The sequence below is a fragment of the Camarhynchus parvulus genome, chromosome 6 (genome assembly GCF_901933205.1).
Source record: "Camarhynchus parvulus chromosome 6, STF_HiC, whole genome shotgun sequence".
Lineage (NCBI taxonomy): Eukaryota > Metazoa > Chordata > Aves > Passeriformes > Thraupidae > Camarhynchus > Camarhynchus parvulus.
The window spans coordinates 3796432-3811373 of NC_044576.1; the positions used below are offsets into that span (position 1 = coordinate 3796432).

The 14942-nt window shown below is 49.0% G+C and overlaps 1 protein-coding gene across 1 annotated transcript; it reads left to right on the forward strand.

Moving 5' to 3' along the window:
* The first annotated feature begins 1505 nt into the window (after window positions 1-1505).
* Window positions 1506-14942, forward strand: LOC115905271 (neutral ceramidase-like). Its single transcript, XM_030951459.1, has 18 exons — window positions 1506-1655; window positions 2639-2815; window positions 3136-3263; window positions 3661-3738; window positions 4210-4330; window positions 4964-5093; window positions 5366-5448; window positions 7364-7468; window positions 7621-7702; window positions 8018-8133; window positions 9131-9225; window positions 10066-10105; window positions 10955-11050; window positions 11571-11666; window positions 12239-12388; window positions 13123-13188; window positions 13840-13922; window positions 14753-14942. The coding sequence occupies exons 1-18, from the start codon at window positions 1506-1508 to the stop codon at window positions 14940-14942; spliced, it is 1986 nt and encodes a 661-aa protein (XP_030807319.1).

Genomic DNA, 14942 nt, shown 5'->3' on the forward strand with positions numbered 1-14942 from the left:
CCTTTCCCAACAGCTCCTGACACACCATCCCTTTTTTCTTACCACAGCTGAGCTGAATTGGCTGTGTCAAACAGCACTTGGACCTGGTTCCTGTGTGGTACTGGTGGGCTTGGAGGGTTTAACTGGGAATGCTGGGCTGGTTCCCCCTCTCTGTGCACCACCACCCATCTGACACAGATCTCTGGAGAGCTCCCTGCGTGGTTCTTCATGCCTGCTTTGCCCCCCCAGGGGCCTTCACAGGCTCTGCACGTTGAGAGCTCGCTGGAAATCCCCTCAGAGCGCTCAGCCAGAGCCCTTTGGCCTCTTCTGTCCCCAGTTCTGCTTGCTGGTGTGTTCACTGATCTGCCGTTTGGTGTTCGGGCTTTCACAGGTGCACCAACAACATAGCAGAGGGGGAAATAACTGGGTGGGTGTTGGGGTAGAGCCTGATTGCAAATGTGGGCCTACATAGTGGAACAGGTTGAGCCTCTGGTTGGGAGGGAGCTTAATGGCTGGGTTGAAATTCCCATGGAAAAAAAAAGACGCGGTTGCAATAAAGAAATACTGTATTTTTCATCCTGGTTGGCCTGTGGACGGTGTTTAAATTTATTTTCATCCTTTGAGTATTTTTTGGGCAGGATTTCCTGTTTAGAGCCTCTGCCTTGCCAAATGTGCGTTGCCCTCAAACATTAAGTTGAAATTTCCTTGAGGTTTGGAGCAATGTGGGCTGGTGGGATGTTGGAAGGGGGATTGGGAGGAGATGGGCTTTAAGGCTCCTTCCAAGCCCAACCATTCCATGGAATGAGGGGCAAGGCAGAGCTCAGAGTTGTTGAATGACCCCTGGGCAAATCTACCTGGGAAAAGCAGAGGAATAAATGGCTCAGTATTTATGATGGAGCTCTGTCAGAACTCAGAACATCCCTCTGGCTGCCCTGGATGGCTCCAGCCCCTGCCAGGGGGCTCAGAGACCCTGGCACAGAGCCCAAGGCACCTGTGACTTTGATTTTGACCCCTGCAGCAAATTACCACCTTTATATGAAGGATTACAAGTCAAGAGAGTTTAAGTAGAATAACAGTTAGTTTGTCACAGGGTGAAAACCAGATTTTTTTGGGGTTTTTAGAATGGAGGCTCAGGGTCCTAAGATAGAGGAATTTGGGTGTGCCCCGTCCTTCTTTTTTCTTCTTCCTAGCCTCCATGTTCTGGGTGATGTTGGCACTTTTGGATTGGTTTAGAGTAGAAGCTCACTGTCTAACACAGGTGATGGGTATTGGGAAGTTATGGTAAATAATGTACAGGTAGTTTTTAGTATTAAAAGATAACACCAGTGTGCCTCTGTCTGACCTGCTGAACAGACCTCAGCAGGCTAGAGAAAGAATTTTATAGATAAGATACAATAAACAACCTTGAGAACAAGAACTGAAGAGCCCTGACTCCTTCTTCGATCGCCAGGCTGGGAAAAGAGACTTGTATGTATCTCAGAGTCCCTCTGGCCAACAGAAATCCCCAGAGAGCTCCTCTCTTGCAGATGGGCTATGCCAACCCCGACCAGGTGGGCGGGGGGCTCCTCTCCCGCCTCTACAGCCGAGCCTTCATCGTGGCAGAGCCCCAGGGCTCCCGACGCGTCGTCTTCGTCAGCGCCGACATCGGCATGGTGTCCCAGAGAGTCAGGCTGGAGGTACAAGGGGCTGCAAGGGAGGGCTGGGAGCAACCCCTTGGGATCTCCTTGGGATGATGTCTCTGCTGGAGAAGAGCTCAGCAAATGAGGCTGGACTGTGCTCGCTCTTCTGTTAGTGGGAGGATTACCAGGAGTTCATTGGAATCACAACTAATTTATCATGGTGCCTCTAATGCAGCAGAGGGACGGGAATCAGAAAAATAGAAACTTCCACAGAGAGTGAAGGGGTTGTATTGCAGCCTTAGAAGAAGTTTGGATTGATGTAAAAATAAACCACATAATTATTAAGCAGAAAAACCATTAACTCATGTTTCTATAGCTGTAAATAAGAATATGCCTCAAGTAAGGGAGAAACTGCACTGATAAAATGGCAAAGGGTTTATAATGTAGAAAACTGTATTGATAAGATGGTGAAGGGTTTATAATGTAGGGGTGTGGTTGTATGGGGTGAGCTGAGAGTTTAGAAGTTATAATAGAAGCATGTAAGTGAGGCAGAAGCCCATTGGGCAAAAGTATCCACAGTGAAGCAAAGGTGATAGGTTAGAAAAGCAAAATGAACCTTGTGGCATCTGTCCATTGGGTTAGGAAGTTCTACATTGCCTTGTAACGAGGAACTTGTGACTACTCTGAGCTATGGCCGAGTGCTTGCTCCTCTGAAACCTCACAGCCTCTGAGACTGATGTTTATCTGAGCAATAAATGGTTCTTAGCCCAAAAATAGTCCCATCCCTTCATTACAAAGCAGTGACAATGATAGGGAGGTGCTGGAGGACTGTGGATCCCCCTGGGATGATCTGGGATGTACTCTGGGTTGGATATAAAGGTCTTTTACCAGATATTCCTATTTTGATCCTCCTGCCAAGCCAACAGCTACAACCTTGTTGTTGTGCCAGGCAGAAAGAGAAGGGTGAGGAGGGGGTGGCTGGATGGTTGGGGTTTTTTGGGGCACAAGAAGGGGTTTTTAGGAGCTCCTCCTCCCCTCAGGTGCTGAAGCAGCTGCGGAGCAAGTACGGTGAGCTGTACCGGCAGGACAACGTCATCCTCAGCGGCACCCACACCCACTCCGGGCCGGGGGGGTACTTCCAGTACACCCTGTTCTGGATCACCAGCAAGGGGCTCGTCCAGCCAGCCCTCAAGTCCATCGTGAATGGCATTGTGAAGGTCGGTGTCGCCCAGTTCAGGGTGTTGGTGCCCAGCACAGCTCTGGCTGGGGTGTTTGGGGAGGCACCTGCCTGCTTTGAGGCGGGCTTGCTTGTTTGCAGCTCAAAAAACAGGAGCTTTGAACCCTTTCTTCAGAGACAGTTGTTGGTTGTTTAAAAATGTTGTTGTAATTTTTGAGAATTTTAAATGAGTTTAGGAAAAAATCCCAAACAAGTCCCCCCAGATTCCAAGAAAGGGTTGGGGATGGACAGGGAGGGAATGAAAGAGATTTTCCAGACAACCTCCCACAGACTGATAGTGCCTGTCTTGCTGCTTTGCAGAGCATAGATATTGCCCATGAGAACATGAAGAAAGGAAGGCTCTTCATAAACAGAGGCACAGTAGAGAACAGCCAGATCAACCGGAGCCCCTTCTCCTACCTCGCCAACCCGGAGTCTGAGAGGAACAGGTAAAACCTCCCCAGGCAGGAGAAAAAAAATTAACCGCTTGAAAAGGGCTTGAAAGCTGTAGCTGCCCTCTCCAAGCATGAGGAATTGGTCAAGGATGCAACCTTGTGCTTTATTTAACAAATAAAGGGTCAGAGGGCATTGAAGCGCCGTCCTTGGTGCGTGAATTTGTGTTGCCTCCATTCCCTGGAGGAGCAGTGCCTGGGGACAGTGACAGCCACAGCTCTCCCCTCACCTTCCCACCTGGTTCCAGGTGCTTCTCCAAGGCCTTGCTGTGTGCTGGTGGTACTTGCAATGACCTTTTCACATCCTTGTTCAGCCTAGTGGGGATTTAACCTGCCAGAGCACCAGGGCACGGCCCTGACTCTGATGGGATTTCCCTGCTCTGCTCCCATCCAGGTATTCATCCAACACGGATAAAGAAATGGTGCTGCTGAAGATGGTAGATGAGGATGGACATGAGCTAGGCCTCATCAGGTACTGACCACCAGAGCAGCAGGTTTTTCTCCACACCCTCATTATTTTTTGTAGGAATTAAGGTGTCCTGTTTTTCCCCCCTTTTTACATCACTGACTCCTCCTGGTTCCTTTGAATATAAAAATCCCTGCAAAATAGAATGTATGGGTTACTGCCAGAGCCAGTTCAGGTCTGAAGGAGCTCTTGGTGGCTCTGATAATGACAGTGACAAATTCTTGTGGTCTCAAGGCCTGGATTGTTACAGCCACGAGCCCTCCTGATTAGGAAGGGACAGGATGGGAATATTCTGCTCTTGTTAATCCGTCCCTAAGCAGCACGAGTCTCTGTGTGTATTCTCCCAAAGAAAATTCCCACAAATTGGGAATAGGAAAATTCAATAGGATTGAACAGGTCAATTGCTGCTGCATGGAGTGAACAGAGCATTTTCCCTTCTTAAATTTCACTTTAATTTCATTTTTAACCCCTCCTCAGCTGGTTTGCCGTGCACCCGGTGAGCATGAACAACTCCAACCACCTGGTGAACAGTGACAACATGGGCTATGCCTCCTACTTGTTTGAGCAGGAGAAGAACAAGGGAATGCTCCCTGGAGAGGTGGGAGCACCCAAAGGAATGGGGGGAAAAAACAGGGCTGGGACAGGGAGAGGCCAGGTGGGACAGCAGGGCCACACAGGAACACAAGGACTGTGGTGAATGCTTTGATTGATTTCCTTTTTCAGAAGGGAAATTGGAAGGTGTGTCCTTGACTTTCCAAACTAGTAATCAGTGGCAGTTATTCAGACTTGAGGAATAACTCACATTTGTGGTTGCCTTATGCCTGGAAGTGTTCAAGCCTTGAAGCGTCCCTGCAGTCAGTATCAATAATTCTCACCCCATAAATCAGTCATGGTGAGTGCCTGGAAGGGAAAAACTCCTGTGCCAGGTGCTCCAATGACCCATAAACATCTGATCAGCAACATGAGAAGCTGGGGAAGAGCTGAGGTGGAAGAGGGGGAGAAGGAAACACAGTCTGCACACCAAGGTGGTGTGAAGCTCCCCCTGAAATGGCACCATGTGCATCCAGTCCTCCCCTGCTCCTCCTGGGATGTGCCCAAACCCCCATCCCCGAGCTCCCAGCGACTTTGGGAATAATCCAGAGTCCTGCTTGGTGAGCACAGCAGCTGTGGGGAGGGCTGGGCTTTGCAGCTTTCCCTGCCAGGCCCTGCGAGGCTCCTCTGGCCTTGGCAGGGCTCTTTTGTGGCCGCCTTTGCCTCGTCCAACCTGGGAGACGTGTCCCCCAACACGCGGGGCCCCTTCTGCACCAACACGGGCGAGTCGTGTGACAACCCCCAGAGCACCTGTCCCATCGGAGGGGTGAGTGTGTCCCCACCCTCTGCTTGACAACTGGCCACGGGGAGGGCACGAAAAGGTAAAAAATCCCCTCTTTTTGGGCCATCCTGGGTGCCACTTCCAAGAATGCACTGCGCTTTGTCCCTCGCGCACCCGATTTCCACCCCAAATTTAACTTGAGTGTAGCAACCCCGTGGCTAATTTTGATGTGGCCTGCCAGAAGCCCTCAGTTCCCAGAGTCTGGCAGTGCCAGATGCTCTCCATAATCACTGATCACCACCCAAATTTCCCAACAGGCAGCCATGTGCATGGCCAAGGGGCCCGGGAAGGATATGTTTGAGAGCACCAGGATTATAGGGCAAAATATCTACTTGAAAGCAAAGGTAAGGGATATTCTGCTCTCTGAGTGTGTGAGAGTGCTGCTGCCACAGGAATTCATGCTCATTTGAGCAGCTTGATGAGCCTTGTGCATCCCTTCCATCTGGATATTCCATATTCTATCTTCTAGCTCCTATATTCCATATTATATCTCCTATATTCCATAGCCTATCTATCTTATTACTCTAAAGTTCCTTGATTATTTTGTTTTTATTGGACAAATGAGCTCTGCAGCCCGCTGGTGATGTCTCTGTCTGCTATGGAATCAAGAGGACCTCAGAGCCTGGAATTTGTTAGGACAGTGTAGGAAATCTTAATGGTAGGGAAAAATTTCCTCAGGTATAACACATCTGATTAGAAACCTGAATTTAGACCTAAAAAACATACTTTAACATGAATTTAGACTTAAAGCACTGCTTTTATTTAGATACATCCTTGCAGGTGTTGTCATTTGAAAATGCTGGTTTGGGGTTTTGATCTCAGTATTCCTCACTGGCATATGATGAGGATGTCCCCTCTTAACCTCTCCCCCTCCCTCCCATTCATCTCAAAGGCATCATGATGGGAAAAATCCTCCTGGGAGAGCTCAGAGACACCACCACACAGCACTTGGGGGACAGTTTGGCATCACATTCCCAAAGTGACACAAAAGTGAGGTAAAATGTGTGGCTGAAGGCCCCGCAGAGGATGCTCCCCTCGCTCTGCTTGGCCCTGCATTTCCTCAGCCCTCCCCTTTGTCACCTGTGGGCTCTGAAGCCACCCTGGGCTGAATTCGCTGCTTCCCCTCCTGTGTGATGAGAGCAGTGAGTGCAAGGAGAGCTTTTGGCAGCGCTTCAGGGACAGGAGCTGTGGGAACTGCGGTGTGTCCAGCAGAGGAGGAAGAGCAGGCGGCTTGGTGGTGGCTTTTCCTTTAGCCACCCCTGCAGAGGCTGTGCCCTGCAGTCACTCCAGGCTGGGTGCCCCTGTCCCCAGTCCAAGAGTGCTGGTGTGTGCATCAAACATAGGGGAAAAAGGGAAAACCACTGCTGTTGTCTTCAGCACCTCGGACCCCTGCCCTTCCAAGGCTCAGCTCCTTCCAGGAATGTCATTAAACCTGTAAAACTTCTGGCAACGCTTCCCATGGACCAACCTGAGCCTGGAAAACCATTCCCTGAGGGGCTGAGTGTGTGTGGGAAATACCTTCAGCTGTCAGGAGCGCAGTAAATACATGCAGCACTTTGAGGCAGTGAGTAGAGCAAAACTTCTTTCTCACAGCAAACATTTTTTCTGCTTGGTCTAAGATGTGAGAAATGCAACCAGGGGAAGGGAGTTGCCATCCTGCTGAAATAGGGGCATGTTTCAGCTGTAAAAGAGAACTGTCCTCCTCCTCTGAGACAGGGAGAGCTTGCAGGGCTCTAGGGTGACAGAAACAAAGGGACTTTGGGAATGAGAGATTTGCATTAGTATAGGATTTGCAGGCAACCCCCGATGGGGGGAGAGAATGATGCATCTGACTCCATCTTATCAGAAGGCTAATTAATTACTTTATTATACTATATTATTCTATACTATATTATATTACATCTAAACTGAACCTGCCAAGCACTCAACTCTGTACCCAACTGCACAGAATCTTGTGACTGTCACCCCACAGTCCCAGCACACCCAAGGAAACAAAATCCCATCACTCTGGATAAATAATCTCTGTGTTGCATTCTACTTCTGCACAAACACAGCCACAGCAAATGAGATAAGAATTGTTTTTCCTTTCTCTGAGGTTCAGAGAATGCGAATCCCAGGAATATTCTTGGGAAGAATTGTGCCTTGCTTTTCTCTGTGAAGAGAAACGTGGCCACACATTACCACGAGGAAATATCCATACGGCTGTTGCTGACCCACCTGTCCCCCAGGGATTTTTTTCCCACCTCATGTGTCCCTTAGGAGCTGTATGAAAAGGCCTCCCAGGAGGTGACAGGACCCCTGAGCACAGCCCACCAGTGGGTGAACATGAGCAACGTGTCCGTGGAGCTCAACGCCACACACACGGTGAGAGCAGGAGAAACCCCTGTTCCCCCAGCAGCACCTGCCACCAGGAGGGAAAATGGGCTTTGTCCCGCTTTTTCCTGCATCAACACCTGGCACAGGGAGGGAAAATGGGATTTGTCTCGTTTTCTTTTTCTTCTCCCCTCCTGATTTAGGTTCAGACCTGTAAACCAGCCCTGGGGCACAGCTTTGCTGCGGGGACTATTGACGGAGTGGGGGCTTTCAACTTCACCCAAGGTAATTTGGGGGCAGATCCCAGTGGGGCATCCCCCAGATGGACTGCCAGCCCTGCAGTCACTTCACAGCATCCAAAGGGATGGGTTTTGGGAAGGTGGAGGAAACCAAACAAACCTTGCAGGTTTGTCCGTGGCCATTTGGGAATAGGATATGGCCAAAGGAAGGAGAGCAAGGGGATGGGTTTTGGGGAATAGGGAGAAGAAAGAGCTGGTTTGGGGGTCTCCTGCTCCTTTGTCCTCCTTACCTGGGAGCAGGGAGTGTCTGAGAGCTGCTGGGGCAACTGAGGAGCAGAGTTTAAAGGTGTTTCCCCTCAAGGCTCAGTGGAAGGGGACCCGTTCTGGGATCAGATCCGGGACCAGCTGCTGGGAGAGCCCTCGAACGAAACCAAAGCCTGCCACAAACCCAAGCCCATCCTCTTCAACACAGGAGAGGTAAGGACACACCTGTGTGGGGTGCAGTGATCACTGGGCTGGGAGCAGGGATCCCAATCCCTCATGGCTTTGTCAGGGAGCTCCAGGCAGTGTCTGTGATGTGTGCTGAAGAACGAGGAGGGAGCATGGCCTGCCTGGGCTCTGCAGAGCTGCTGCTCCACTGATCCAGCCCATCCCCATGCTCAGGGCATGGCTTGGTGTTTTCTGAGCTCTGCTTTACAACTCTAACTGAAAATTGCTGCCCCTTTTCCCACCTGATGCTCCCTTGGCACTGAGGCAAATGCTGCTGCTGTGCAGAGAGATCATGTCCAGGGTTTTCAGAGCACTTAAACGAGGCCATCTGGGTAAGGAAATTCATTGTTATTCCTTCCACCAGCCTCGTTAAAAGCTTCCCTGCTGTCACTTCGTGTTCAATCAGCTCCTCACCTCAGCTCTCCCCAAAAGAGGCCCCAGCTCCTCCCAGCCTCCTCCTCCATGCAGGAGGGTGTTACTGAGAGTAAATTACATTTTATTCTTAGGGCTTTAGCACATTTTAGGGATGCTCTGGCAGGCCTCCTGCTTCTGATGTGCTTCACAAGCTTTTGTCATTCATGTTTTGCCCCCAGCAAATTGCTCCTCAGAAAAGAAACATTTTTTTGCTTGCTGGAGTGGGATTTTTCATCTCCTCATCAATCCCAATTCTATTCTTTTTCCATGCAGGTGAGGGGTCTCTAAGTGCTACCCTGACCTTCTTTACCCACTTTGCCTAAAGCTGCCCCTCTGGCAACACCTTATTTAGGGGTTTTTTGGCCTTACCTATAGTTTTTACTTCTGCCTTTTGTGACTCTTATGGTCAGACATCACGTGAAGGTAGAACACCTTCTCACGTGTTCCACAAATAAATTTAATTTACAAACAAATTCATCTGCCTGGATGGTGACTGTAGGAAAGAAAACACCTCAAATTTTTATTTTCTACTAAACCAGAGTATTTATATGCACTTTTTGCTCCCCCTCAGATGACCTGGCCCCACCCCTGGCACCCAGACATCGTGGATGTGCAGATTGCTGCCATCGGGTCCCTGGCAATCCTTGCTGTGCCTGGGGAGTTCACGTGGGTATTCCTCGGCTCTTGCTGCATTTACTGCAGCCAGATTTCACTCAAACCTCCTGGAACAGCTCTGCCTGCAGGTAGAAAGGGGGGCAGGCTCAAACTTGTCCCCAAACTCACCCTGAGAACGACTGAGATGCGCACAGGCGTCCTGAATCATCTTGGTTGTACCAAAATGCAGTTCCAAGGAAACCAAAGGAATTTGTTAACCTTGATTCTGTTTTTGGCACCACAAACGCCGCAATGATGAATTGCGCTGACTGTTGGTGCTGCAGTGATGCAAATTTAAATAGGATCATGATTTATCTCTTGTACCTTTATTCCTAGCCTGCCCCGGGGTGCCTCCAGCCTCTCCCTGGCTGTGGTGATGGGTGTGAAATGTTTTGAGGTGTTTTGGTTGAACTTGAGCACAAAGCCTTTTAAGGGATGTTGGGCAGTGCTGGAGCTGCTGTGGGAATTTCTGGTGGGTGCTGCGAGTCCAGGCAGCAATTCCTGCTTTAGATCCCAACTCCAAGGGGGTTGAGCTGTGCTGCCAGGGAACAGGGACAGGACAAGGGGAAAGGGCCTCAGGCTGGGCCAGGGGAGGCTCAGCTTGGCCAGCAGCAGGAATTTCTGCATGGAAAGGGTGCTCAGGCCTTGCCAGGGGCTGCCCAGGCAGCTTTGCAGTGCCCAGCCCTGCAGGTGTCCCAGGAAGGGCTGGAGGTGGCACTCAGTGCTCTGGGCTGGGGACAAGGTGGGCACTGGGCACAGCTGGGACTCCATGGGCTGGCAGGGATTTTCCAGCCTCAGTCATTCTGGGATTCCATGATTCTGGAGCCTGACTTTGTTCCCTCCATGCCCCAGGACCATGTCTGGACGCAGGCTGCGGGAGGCTGTTCAAAGTGTGAGTTGCTGAGGTTCCCCAGAGTGCAGCACATCTGGAACTTCTCTTTTCTTCAGCCTCCTGCTTTTTCCCTCCTCTCCTCCCAGCTGGGCTCATGGCCCTCGTCTCCCACAGATGTTTCCTTCTCCCATTTTCTTCAGACAGATTTTCCATCTGCTTCCTGACAGGCAGGAGAAATGAATATCCTCCCCAAAACACCAACTGATCGGGTTTCAGTCCATTAAGCCAATTCCACAGGGATCCAGGCACAACTGATGCCAGCAGGAGTTTGGCTTTGGGATGGAGGGGTTCAGCTCCTTCATCCCTGCCAGGACTCTGCAACATGAGAACAACTGCTGAAAAAAAAAAAAAGGCAAAAGTATTTTTTTCATTTGATTGACACATCCTGGCTGCAGCCTAAATAAAATCCCAATCCCAGATGCTGTCTCCACAATCCACTGGTCTTTCTCATACTTATATCCCTGATTTTTTTAGGAGTATACAGACATCAGCTTCAAAAAAAAAAAACCAAAACCCTAGATTTACTGGAATGTGAGGTCATTTGTCCTCTTTTTCTTTGGGGAGTGAATATGAGACCTTAAAAAAGGCAAATTGCACTTGTAGGCTTGCATTCCTGGGCATCCAGCCCCCTTCCCACCATAACTTTGTATTCTGTCCTGAATAATAACAATAACAATAACAATAACAATAACAATAACAATAACAATAACAATAACAATAATAATAATACCACCAACTAACATAACAGTAATAACAATATTGATATAATAAGAATAACAATTAAAAAACCCCAGTATAGTTGTGCATTAAGCAGTGGTTTCAAGGTAAGGGTTTTATTTCCTTCCTTAGGAATTTGATTCCCATGGGACACCAGGGATGAACGTTGTGATTGCAGGTCTGTGCAATGTCTACACCCACTACATCAGCACCTATGAGGAATACCAGGTAAATGTTAAAACTGGGGATTGAAACTGTCTAACTGTGTTTCACTTATTCATGTGAAATTATCTGTGCTTAGAGTTCTTTTCCTTTGCCACAAAAATGGGCAGGGAGAACTGGGAGGGAAGGTTGGAAGAACTGGGGTTGGAAGAATCCCACCCCAAAAAGTTGGAGGGGGAGGCAAGTTGCATCATAAGCCTTTAAAAGAGGGTAAAAACTGTGCTCATTGGAAGAGCAAAGAGGGTAGAAACTGTGGTAACTAGAAGAGCAAAGAGGGTAAAATCTGGAAGAGCAAAGAGGGTAAAAACTGGAAGAGCAAACAGGCCCTCCCTATTTGCAGCAGGTTGGAGAATGAGGAGTAACCTGAAATTGCACCAGAAATACTCTGGCAAGTTGTTGGGGCTGTTTTCTTATCAGAAAGGGAATAAATAATAATATATCAGCTGATCTTGAGCTGTCTGGGATGGGATATGCAAACCACTCAGGTGCCCTCCCATCCCTCCTCTCCCAAATTTGTCCTTTCCAGCTTCAGCGATACGAGGCTGCCTCCACTATTTATGGGCCACACACCCTTTCTGCTTACATCCAGCTGTACAGGGGCCTGGCCAAGGCTATTGCTCTGGTAAGCAGCTTTTCCTACATGCCACAGGCTGCTGGGGACACCTAAATCTTAAGTCAGTGGTGGTGGCTGTTCCTCACCAAGGCTACCTGACTGCTGTGCTCTCTCTTCAGAATCCACCTTGAGAAATGGTATGAAAATAATTCCTGTAATGGGGCCCTGACACCTTGAGAAATTCTGGGGGTTTTGCAGCTCAAAGTGTAGGAAATCAGTGCTTCTAAACTTTCAGCACAGCCTGAAGTTGCTGCTTTTCTACCAAAAGGAAAATAAACCTGCTGCATTTTTGGTGTACCTGGCGATGCCCATTACCACTGTGACCATGTGAATGGGCAGGAGCAATGGGCAGGAATATCCTGGGATGTTCTGGGGCTGGGTTTAGGAGACCCCAGCAACAGGGCAGCAGGTGTCCTGCAGGGATTGTTCCTGCGCAGCTGGAGATCCTCTGCTTTGCTTTCACGCTCACTTCATTATTCCTACAATCTGTGCCAGCAGAAGCTGGGGGGCAGAGCTGTGGTTCCTCAGGGAACCCTGGCTGTCCATGTGCATGTTTAACAAGCACATCTTCCCTCTCCCAGAATGGCACTCGGGAGCTGTCCCCTGGTCCAGAGCCCCCATTTTTCAACGTAACCAGCCTGACCCTGCTGCCTTCTCTGAGCACCGAGAGCGCGCCGGCCGGTAAAACCTTTGGGGATGTGCTGGAAGAAGTGAGACAAGAGTATCGAGAGGTGAGAGCTTCAGGGAAGCCCTAAAACCTGCTGGAGAAATGGCCTTTAAATTCTTGCCCCTCACCCCACAAGCCTGTGAGTTGTGGTGCCCTCAGACCAAACCAGGTTTCGTCTCTCTGGTAGGCAGGGACAGAGCGTTTCCATGCCCACGCATTGAATGGGAATAAAACGGGTGGATAAAGGGGGGAATAAAAGCCCCTCACTCAGCACAAAGCAGATTTCCCCTTCTGCTTCAAAGCAAAATAGCACCTGATGAAGTTGGCAAATATTTTACAGGGATTTTTTACAAGCAGCAATCAGGTCACCTTTGATGCCTCTGCCGTGGAATGTAAATGAAATGAAATCAAAATGTCAGAAATTGTTCTGTTTAGATAAGATGTTCAGAGCAAGAGCTTTCACCTCATTGCTGTCTCCTAACTCCCTGCAGTAAGGCAGGGAGGCATTCTGAAAAAAATCTCCCTTATTCCCTCCCTTCTCCATGTGCAGTGGTGGAGTTTATCCAGCACACAGAACAAGTGGAATATCAAGGCCCAGAGCAGCAGTTCAAAGCACAAATTGTCCACTGCTGCTGCAACAAGTCGAATTTTAAATAACTTAAAACAACAGCAACAACAAACCAAGCACAATAAAACACCACAAAACCAACCCACCCTTAAGTACATCAAATGGCCTCTTCAAAGGATGCTCTTAATGTGCTGCTCAGCCTTTAATACAAATCTCAATTTCCCCTCCAGGGAGAAGTTGCTGAAGTGACTTTTGTGGGTGCAAACCCCAGGAACTCTGCAGAGAACACAGTAAGTGTGATGGAATGATTCTGGAACTGGGGTGTTTGGGATTGATGGAATGATGCTGGAATTGGGGTGTTTGGGATTGATGGGATTGATGGAATGATGCTGGAACTGGGGGTGTTTGGGATTGATGGAATGATGCTGGAGCTGGGGTGTTTGGGACTGATGGATATTTGGGTAGGATTTTTTCTTTGCTGGGAGACCAGAGGAAAATGGGAATGTTGTGCTTTGGGAATTCACACCACCAGAAGGCTTTTTGGGGCAACAGAGTGAATTTGGGCTGTTTATGATCTCTTTATATTATTGAAGTTGTATGTGTTAGGCCAGGCTGGTATCCAGGGCAAACCTGGCATCTAATTTCCATCCTACCACCCTGCTGCTTTATTTTAACTAAGCAAAGGAAATTAGAAAAGCACTTAATTCATTCCATCACTCACTTTGCATGGACATTGTGGCTGCACATTCTCTTCCTCCAGATAAGTTCTTTGCATCGTTTATCAGGTTAATTTGTGCTTTGGCAGTAAAATAGAACAGTAATTCCCACATTTGCCAGTAAAGCATGAGGAAGCAGAGTCCCTATCCAGTTTAAAGTGCCACAGAACGTGGGGACCTGCCTGTCCCTTCAGTGTCTGCCTGACTCTGGTGTTTTTATTCCAGACTGAGCATAACTTCCTGACAGTGGAGAGATACTCCAACATTTCCAGCAGCTGGCGTGTGGTGCTGAACGACGCCTCCTGGGACACCAGGTGGGTGCCCTGAGCAATTTCCCTGTCCCACAGAATCCGGGGACTCATTCCAGTCTAACCTGAAGGGCTTCATTCCAGAGCTCCCAGCCCCAGGTTAGTCTTGGCCCTGCAGGTGATGCTCTCCAGATCATATTTGGGGGGGGGTAAATTTGGCCAAACTGGTGTTCCCCTTGGCTCCAGAGTCTGGAATGGAGGCTTGCAAATTTGGGAAAGAGAGGAGGAAGGGCAAGAATTATGGAAGGTTTGTGGTCCAGCTTGCTCCTAGCCATATCCATGAATAAGATGCCAAAGAGAAAACAGGAGAAACTCACAGGGAAAACTGGCCAGATGTGCTGTGCAGCATAAACAGACAAAAAAAAATTTAAAAGATTTGAAGAAAGAAAAGGCTGGCGATGTCAGCCTTCAGGAAAAGTATCTACAAAGCATCAAGGCTGGTGACGCCTTTCAGAGCTGAAGGTGAATCTTCATCAGCTTCCCAAGAAGGGCTCCCTTAGAGCCAGCTGAAAAATCCCTCGTGTCCCGATGATGTGTGGGGTTTTGAGGCTGAGCATTCTCTGTAGAGTTTTGGGGCTTGAACAGAAAGGCTTTTGCACAAGGAATCTGTAAAAGAAAATGGGCTTTTGATGTGGGAATGGGTGCCAGAAGTCCTGAGCTCAATAATTATAGATTTTGTGATTTAAGTGACTATCCACCCTCTCAGTTTAGCTCTGCCCCTGCACAGTGAGGACTTTAAGATGCTCCAGGGAAGTGTATTTTGTCTCGTGGCACGCACTGAGCTCCAATGAAACCTGGATTTCCTTGCTGACTGCAGTTTTGGGCCTGTTTGGCAGGTTTTACTGGAGCAAAGGCTCCCGTGGCCAGAGCAATGTGACCATTGAGTGGCACATCCCGGCTGGCACGGAGCCCGGCGTGTACCGGCTGCGCTACTTCGGGCACTACAAGAAGAGGGCCACCCTCGTTCGTGTCATCTCTGTCCCCTTTGAGGGCTCATCCTCAGCATTTCAAATCACAGCTCCATAG